At 41.3% G+C, this 8,328-nt stretch overlaps 1 protein-coding gene across 2 annotated transcripts; it reads left to right on the top strand.

The window, feature by feature from the left end:
* The first annotated feature begins 1,732 nt into the window (after nucleotides 1–1,732).
* Nucleotides 1,733–8,000, top strand: LOC129811028 (transcription factor BTF3 homolog 4-like). 2 transcript variants are annotated; one of them, XM_055862130.1, is made up of 6 exons: nucleotides 1,733–1,866; nucleotides 3,077–3,138; nucleotides 3,988–4,101; nucleotides 5,711–5,912; nucleotides 7,460–7,522; nucleotides 7,627–8,000. In XM_055862130.1, exons 2-6 carry the CDS (start codon nucleotides 3,085–3,087, stop codon nucleotides 7,671–7,673), a joined length of 480 nt encoding a protein of 159 aa, XP_055718105.1. In that variant the 5' UTR covers nucleotides 1,733–1,866; nucleotides 3,077–3,084; the 3' UTR covers nucleotides 7,674–8,000. The 2 variants fall into 2 exon arrangements, with proteins under 2 accessions (XP_055718105.1, XP_055718104.1); XM_055862129.1 differs by lacking the exon at nucleotides 1,733–1,866 and adding an exon at nucleotides 2,287–2,382.
* The last annotated feature ends 328 nt before the right edge of the window (nucleotides 8,001–8,328 follow it).

Here is an 8,328-nt window from a genome sequence, read left to right as displayed (position 1 = left end):
GTGCAGCTATGGTGACCAGCGAGCAGAGATAAGGCGGGACTTTACCGAGCAGGGTCTTGTAGATGACCTGGAGCCAGTGGGTTTGGCGACGAGTATGAAGCGAGGGCCAGCCAACGAGAGCGTACTGGTCGCAGTGGTGGGTAGTATATGGGGCTTTGGTGACAAAACAGATGGCACTGTGATAGACTGCATCCAATTTGTTGAGTAGGGTTTTGGAGGCTATTTTGTAAATGACATCACCGAAGTCGAGGATCGGTAAGATGGTCAGTTTTACGAGGGTATGTTTGGCAGCATGAGTGAAGGATGCTTTGTTGCGAAATAGGAAGCCAATTCTAGATTTAACTTTGGATTGGAGATGTTTTATGTGAGTCTGGAAGGAGAGTTTACAGTCTAACCAGACACCTAGGTATTTGTAGTTGTCTACATATTCTAAGTCAGAACCGTCCAGAGTGGTGATGCTGGACGGGCGGGCAGGTGCAAGCAGCGATCGGTTGAAGCGATCGGTCATTTAGTTTTACTTGTATTTAAGAGCAGTTGGAGGCCACGGAAGGAGAGTTGTATGGCATTGAAGCTCGTCTGGATGGTTGTTAACACAGTGTCCAAAGAAGGGCCAGACGTATACAGAATGGTGTCGTCTGCGTAGAGGTGGATCAGAGACTCACCAGCAGCAAGAGCGACATCATTGATATATACAGAGAAGAGAGTCGGACCAAGAATTGAACCCTGTGGCACCCCCATAGAGACTGCCAGAGGCCCGAACAACAGGCCCTCAGATTTGACACACTGAACTCTGTCGGAGAAGTAGTTGGTGAACCAGGCGAGGCAATCATTTGAGAAACCAAGGCATGTTGATTGATGTTGTAAGTTCTGTTCAAGATCAAACATTTATGACCAACTATATTCATTGGGTTTGGCTCGTCGAACCCATATTACTGCTACTGCAGTCAGCCAACAATGATTTGCAATTTACTGAAATTGCTGCTGGCCTGCTGCTGCCTGTGCACGAGCTGAGCGCCTGTTGCTGACATCACTCACAATGCACTTTTGCAGCCAGGCACGTGTGTTGTGACTGAGTGTGTGACAGACAAAATCGTTTTTGTGTCATTTAGAGGGAAAATGCGTGCATTTGAGCATTTGAGTTACTTTTCAAAAGTTGCTAAAAGTTCAAAAAAATGTTTTAAAAGTAGCTCAATTTGTTGCTAGGTGCTGTTTGAAAAAAGTTGATCAGTGTAGTCTGAAAAGTTGCTAAATCTTGCAACAAAATTGCTAAATTTGCATCACTGGAAGTGTCCACTTAATTTGAGGGGAGAGGGTGTGTCTTTTCAGTGTTTGGAATGCAGCCATTGGCTAGCTAAGGTATTGCGTAGCAAAACGTCATTGGCTCTAACGGTCGTCTCGCCCCGAACTGCGCATGTGCAAACCGTCCAACCAAAGGCACTCCTTCAATATAATGTTATTTTTGAGGAAAATGAAAACGTGTCAGTTTGTCACTTTCACAAGGTTGGAGTAATAACATGTTCAACTACTTAAGCCGTTTGCTCGAATCTAGGTTGTGCCTTCAGATTTCGAAAATAAAAATTGTTCACTTCTCTCATTTACTCCTCAAACACCGGCTTGGATGTTTGGTCTATTTTCGCAAGCTGTTTCCCGGAAGTCTTGCAATGTTGCGCTTCTAGGTTTAGAAACTCTATGGCAATACGCAACAAAGCGTCCAGGCGCCCGGAAAACCACTCGAAGAAGAAGAAATGGGTCAGTCGAAGACGACGGATTGGATGATGAGTTCGAATCAAGCAGCGCGTCGGGCAAAGTTTCTGAAGATTAATGTTATGAATGGACAACAGTAGTATCGAAAACTGGAACAAAAAGGTAATTGTCTAAAATTGGAGTGGAGGTTACGTGTATGAATGTTAATGAATCACTTCATGTTGGGATGCGTTTGTTGAGTAAGGATACATATGTGGGAGACCTGTTTGAGTTGTCGAAATTGTGTAGTATGCGCTGGAAAAAGTGGAGTCTGTCAGTTTTTGGCACTTAAGGATTTTACATTAGAAAAATGTGTATTTAACTAGACAAGTCAGTTAAGAACAGATTATTGCGCCGGAAGACTCGCCCTCCTAGGTTCCCCTTGAGCCTGTTTCGGAATCCGATGTTAAAAAAAAAAAATACAGAATTTTTGGGGGATTTAGGTCAGTTTATTTATTTTTAGTTTGGTCGTTTATTTTTGTATGTTGTAAAATTTTGGGGAGTCCTGTTTCCATCCCGCACAGTAGGTGGCGGAATGCACATTACATTGTGCGATCGCCAATATACCATAGAAGAAGATCTTCGTCATATCCTCCCATCTTTCGTTGCCGCATGTTTCCTCGGATATTTGTGGATCAGGTCTAGTATATTGTTTTTACGTCCATTTTAGAGTGGTTTTATGGTAAACAATTACGTTTGTGTTTGATATTTGACTGGGATCGATGTACCTTAGATGAAAAGAGGCAATGACACTTCATAGGATACCCAGCAAATCCACTGTTTTCATTTTGTTAACTGGCTAGCGTGCTAGTCTGTCTGGTTAGCCGGACCATATCTGGCTATTTGTTTGCGTCTTCAACAGACAGCATCCCTTTTGTGAAAGATGTCGCATGTGGTTTAGGCTCGTTTCTGAAATTGTAGCTATGTTCTTGTTTAACTGTTCTCCGTAGGTAGTTAAAGTTAGATAGCTAGTAACAACGCCCTCTTGTCAAATGTGGTTAGCTAGCTCGAGTATTGACGTTCACATAATAAGTTCCCTAGCGTGTACAGTTGTTAGCTGGCTATCATAGCTAGCAGCTAGTTAAGTGAGGAATGCCGAACTCCATTCTCTGAGCGTTTCTCGGCTAGTTAGCTTGGCAGCAGATGGATGTTGACGCAATCCCTAACACTTCCAGACAAATTATGGAGGAAACTGGTCATCTGGAGCAAATAGTTCTGATACTAGTGTAGATAATTGACAAGATAACAACTCGTATGCCTCCACTGCCTCCAACAGTTCAGTTGCTAGTTTAAATATTTTTGTTTAACTCTTACGCATCTGTCATTTTTCCAGGTAGAAACATGAACCAAGAAAAATTAGCAAAACTTCAAGCCCAGGTCCGGATAGGAGGAAAGGTAAGCTAATTTCCATATTTAGAGATTCAACAGGAAGTACATAGGGTGCGTTCAGCAGAACAGAATGGTGTGCAATGTTTAAAGGTAGTCAGTGATATGACGTAGGTGCGCTAAGTAAACAGCATAGTGGGTCAATTTCCGCAACAACTAAGGGCATTGGAGTGCAAGGCTAAACTTCTCCACTGTTTTGGTCCCATGCCTATCTATAGAAGTTTGAATAGAGCCCGTGCACATGCGCAGATACTGTGTGAGTTTAGTTATGCATCAGCAGTTTTTCTCTTGTCAGTCACTCAATTAGCCCAAGGCGGCCACTCAATTTAGCTTAGGGCCCCCAAAAGGCTAGGGCCGGCTCTGCCAGCATGTGGGTATGGATGTGGGTACACAGACACGTGAGCCACTCTGGCCCCTCATGATGTGTTCTAATTTATTTATTTTTGTCCCCCATCAAAGTTGCCCATCCCTTTTCTACATGTTGGAGGCATGTTTGTTATACATTAATGTGTCTATCTGAACATTCCAAAACATTGCGTCCTGTTGAACGTGCCTCTGTTGAAATGTGTATTAAATCAAGTCAATCTTGATGAGTTAGACCTATATAATACATTTTTATCAAATGACAATATAGTCTAAAAGTTGTTTAAAATAGCACATTCTTGTCATTTATGGTGACGTGTGTAAATGAAATATAGGGCTACTACTTCTATATTATATATTTGCAAATGTTTTATTTTTAATCATCCGCCTTATGGTTTCCGATACTGCTAATGGGTTGATAGAGCACTGGGCACACCACTGCTTTATTTAACCTCCATTGATGTACATTCTTACATCTCCCTGTGTTGTTTTCAGGGCTCGGCACGTAGGAAGAAGAAGGTCGTACACAGAACGGCAACAGCCGACGACAAAAAACTTCAGAGTTCGTTAAAGAAATTAGCTGTCAACAACATTGCTGGTATTGAAGAGGTAAATACAGCTACCATTACAACATTTAAGAACTTAAGATTACACAATGTATATTTTGTTTGTTTCATGCCTCCCTTATGCAGGTCCTTCAGAAAGTATTTATACCCCTTAATCCACATTTTGTTGTTATAGCCTGAATTCAATATAGATTCAATTAGGGGGTTTTCTCACCCATCAACACACAATGGCCCATAACGTCAAAGTGAAAGCCATGCTTTTGGAAATGTATTGAAAATGAAATAGAAAATATTCAATTTACATAAGTATTTACACCCCTGAGTCAATACTTTATAGAAGCACCTTTTGCAGTAAGTCTGTAAGAGCTTTCCACTCCTGGATTGAGCAACAATTGCGTACTATTATTTTCAAAATTCTTAAAGCTCTGTCAAATTGGTTGTTGATCATTGCTTGACAACCATTTTCAGGTCTTGACATATATTTTCATGTAGACTTAAGTCAACTGTTACGTCAACATTTCGGCCACTCATGAACATTCACTGTCTTCTTGGTAAGCAACTACAGTGTAGATTTGGCCTTGTGATTTAGGTTATTGTCCTGTTGAAAGGTGTCTGGTGGAAAGCAGACTGAACCAGGTTTTCTAGGATTTTGCCTGTGCTTAGCTCTATTCTGTTTTTTGTGTTTTTTTTCCATCCTGAACGATCATACCCATAACATGATGCAGCCACCACTATATGGAGAGTGGTACTCAGTAATGTCTTGGAATACTTTATATTCAGGATAAAAAGTGCATTGCTTTGCCATATTCTTTTAAGTATTACTTTAGTGCCTCGTTGCAAACAGGATGCATGTTTCGGAATATAAAAAAAAAAGCCTGTACAGGCTTCCTTTTCACTCTGTCAATTAGGTTAGTATTGTGGAGTAACTACAATGTTGATCCATCTTCAGTTTCCTCCTATCACAGCCATTAAACTCTGTTTTAAAGTAACCATTGGCCTCATAGTGAAATCCCTGAACGCTTTTCTTCCTCACCGGGAACTGCGTTAGGAAGGATGCCTGTATCTTTGTAGTGACTGGGTGTATTGATACACCCTCCGAAGAACTTCACCATGCTCAAAGGGATAGTCAATGTCTTTGCGGTTGACTCTGTGTTTGAAACTCACTGCTCGACAGAGGGACCTTACATATAATTGTATGTGTGGGGTACAGCGATGAGGTAATCATTCAGAAATCATGTTTAACACTTTTATTGCACACAGTGAGTCCATGCAACTTATGTGACTTGTGTTTTCGTTACAAATCGTTACTCCTTAACTTATTTAGGCTTGCTATAACGGAGGTTGAATACTTATTGACTCAAGACACTTCAGCTTTTCAGTTTTAATACATTTGTAAACGTTTCTAAAAACACAGTTCCACTTTGACATTATGCGCTATTGTCTGTAGACCAGTGACTCAGTCTCAATTGAATCCATTTTTAATTCAAACTATAACACCCCAAAATCTGGAGAAGGTCAAGGGGTGTGGATACTTTTTGAAGGCACTGTAGATGTTGAAGTCTCTTGCGTGGACTGCAGCCTAGTATGGCTTTGGTGACCAAACTTGGAGTAGAATTTTGAAGTGAGCAAACCCCCCCCCTTACTGTCACCAGGTAAACATGATCAAGGATGACGGCTCAGTGATCCACTTCAACAACCCCAAAGTGCAGGCGTCTCTGTCGGCCAACACATTCGCTATCACCGGCCATGCCGAGACCAAGCAGCTCACGGAGATGCTGCCGGGCATCCTCAGCCAGCTGGGCGCCGACAGCCTCACCAGCCTGCGCAAACTAGCAGAGCAGTTCCCTCGACAAGGTGGGTTGGCCCTCATGTAAAATCATTAGGTTAGGGCTGGGGTCTATTCACAAGGAACCAAACGGGACAAAACGGGGAGGGACCTAGCAAAATTTGTCAAATAGAAGCTCTCGGTTTTTGTTGCAAAATGTTTTCTGTGGCAAAGGGAAATTCTGTTACGGTGTGCACTGGGGATTATTTTGAGACGTGAGGAGCGTCTTGATGCTTACTATATATACACAATTGAAGTCGGAAGTTTTACATACACTTAGGTTGGAGTCATTGAAACTCATTTTTCAACCACCACAAATTTCTTGTTAGCAAACTATAGTTTTGGCAAGTCGGTTAAGACGTTTACTTTGTGCATGACATAAGTGATTTTTCTAACAACTGTTTACAGACAGATTATTTCACTTATAATTCACTATCACAATTCCAGTGGGTCAGAAGTTTACATACACTAAGTTGACTGTGCCTTTAAACAGGTTGGAAAATTCCAGAACATGATGTCAAGGCTTTAGAAGCTTCTGTTAGGCTAATTGACATCATTTGGATCAATTGGAGGTGTGTACCTGTGGATGTATTTCAAGGCCTACCTTCAAACTCAGTGCCTCTTTGCTTGACATCATGGAAAAATCAAGAGAAATCAGCAAGTCCTATATCGACATAACCTGAAAGGCCGCTCAACAAGGAAGAAGTCACTGCTCCAAAACCGCCATTAAAAAGCCAGACTACGGTTCACAACTGCACATGGGGACAAAGACTGTACTTTTTGGAGAAATGTCCTCTGGTCTGATGAAACAAAAATGACCATGGGAAAAGGGGAGGCTTTCAAGCTGAAGAACACCATCCCAACCGTGAAGCATGGGAGTGGCAGCATCATGTTGTGGGGGTGCTTTGCTGCAGGAGGGACTGGTGCACTTCACAAAATAGATAGCTACATGAGGGAGGAAAATGATGTGGATATATTGAAGCAACATCTCAACAAATCAGTCAGGAAGTTAAAGCTTGGTTGCAAATGGGTCTTCCAAATGGACAATGACCCCAAGCATACTTCCAAAGTTGTGGCAAAATGGCTTAAGGACAACAAAGTCAAGGTATTGGAGTGGCAATCACAAAGCCCTGACCTCAATCCTATAGAGAATTTGTGTGCAGAAATGAAAATGTATGTGCGAGCAAGGAGGCCTACAAACCTGACTCAGTTACACCAGCTCTGTCAGGAGGAATGGGCCAAAATTCACCCAACTTATTGTGGGAAGCTTGAGGAAGGCTACCCGAAACTCTTGACCCAAGGTAAACTATTTAATGGCAAAGCTACCAAATACTAATTGAGTGTATGTGAACTTCTGACCCACTGTGAATGTGATGAAAGAAAGAAAAGCTGGAATAAATCATTCTCCACTATTATTCTGACATTTCACATTCTTAAAATAAAGTGATCCTAGCTAACCTATGATGGGGAATGTTTACTAAGATAACATTTCAGGAATTGTGAAAAACTGAGTTTAAATGTATTTGGCTAATGTGTATGTAAACTTCCGACTTCAACTGTATATTGTTTATTGCAGTACTTGACAGCAAAACCCCTAAAGCAGAAGATATTGAAGAAGAAGAAGATGACGATGTCCCAGGTAAGGATGATTCCGTTTGCAAGGGAAGTATATCAGACACTTCAGAGGAAACATTACATCATTTCATCCTGTAAAACCATCCTTTGTTTTCCTCTTCTCTTCAGACCTGGTGGAGAATTTTGACGAAGCATCAAAGAATGAGGCAAACTGATTGATCTTCCCCTTGAGACCCCATACAAGGATTGGAACTGCAATTAAGAAACTAAGGCGGCTTCTACGATCTTTTAACTTCTAGCTACGAAGACATATCATTTCAAACACTATACCGTCAACCAGAGACTTGTGTATTTTGAAATGTCCCAAGGATGCAGTCCCTATCAGACTTGCTTGCTCATTTCAACTCCCAACACATTGGTCAACGGTTCAGTACTTTTCACCACATTGTTAGTCTTGATCAGGATTGCGGTGGTCATTAATTAAAGCTAGTCTTAATAATTTTGTTTGTTTTTACGAAACAAAATAAAGGTGATTAACATTTTCTACATGGTGCTGTGGTCTTTCTGGCTGTTGAAAGGGGGTATTTAATTTTTGAAGACTGTTGTCACAATGGCTGTCACCCTGGCCATCATTGTATCAAGATGCATAACTATTTAGTCACTATTTAATTTCAAGCCGCTGTAGCCTCATGCTCAAAGTAATCAGGCCTTGCAGAGATGACATCAAATGTGATATTAGACTGACTTGGATGAAATCAAAGATGGTTGTAAAGGCTTTTGTGTTATTTTTAGACATGTTTTCTGAGGTTTCATGTACACATGACTTGGATATTATGACCTAACACTTAAACCACATAAAGACATGAAAAT

This window comes from Salvelinus fontinalis, chromosome 14 (assembly GCF_029448725.1).
Source record: "Salvelinus fontinalis isolate EN_2023a chromosome 14, ASM2944872v1, whole genome shotgun sequence".
NCBI classification, from domain to species: Eukaryota; Metazoa; Chordata; class Actinopteri; order Salmoniformes; family Salmonidae; genus Salvelinus; species Salvelinus fontinalis.
Note: the sequence above shows the minus strand (reverse complement) of the source record. Positions and strands in the feature narration are given on the sequence as shown.

What these genes read in the sequence shown, in the direction of transcription:
- LOC129811028 (XM_055862130.1), top strand. Translation starts at nt 3,085, where the DNA reads ATGAACCAAGAAAAATTAGCAAAACTTCAAGCCCAGGTCCGGATAGGA. An exon ending in AGGTCCGGATAGGAGGAAAG is followed by an intron (nt 3,139 to 3,987) that starts GTAAGCTAATTT and finishes TGTTGTTTTCAG; the next exon opens with GGCTCGGCACGTAGGAAGAA. An exon ending in AGAAGATGACGATGTCCCAG is followed by an intron (nt 7,523 to 7,626) that starts GTAAGGATGATT and finishes TCTTCTCTTCAG; the next exon opens with ACCTGGTGGAGAATTTTGAC.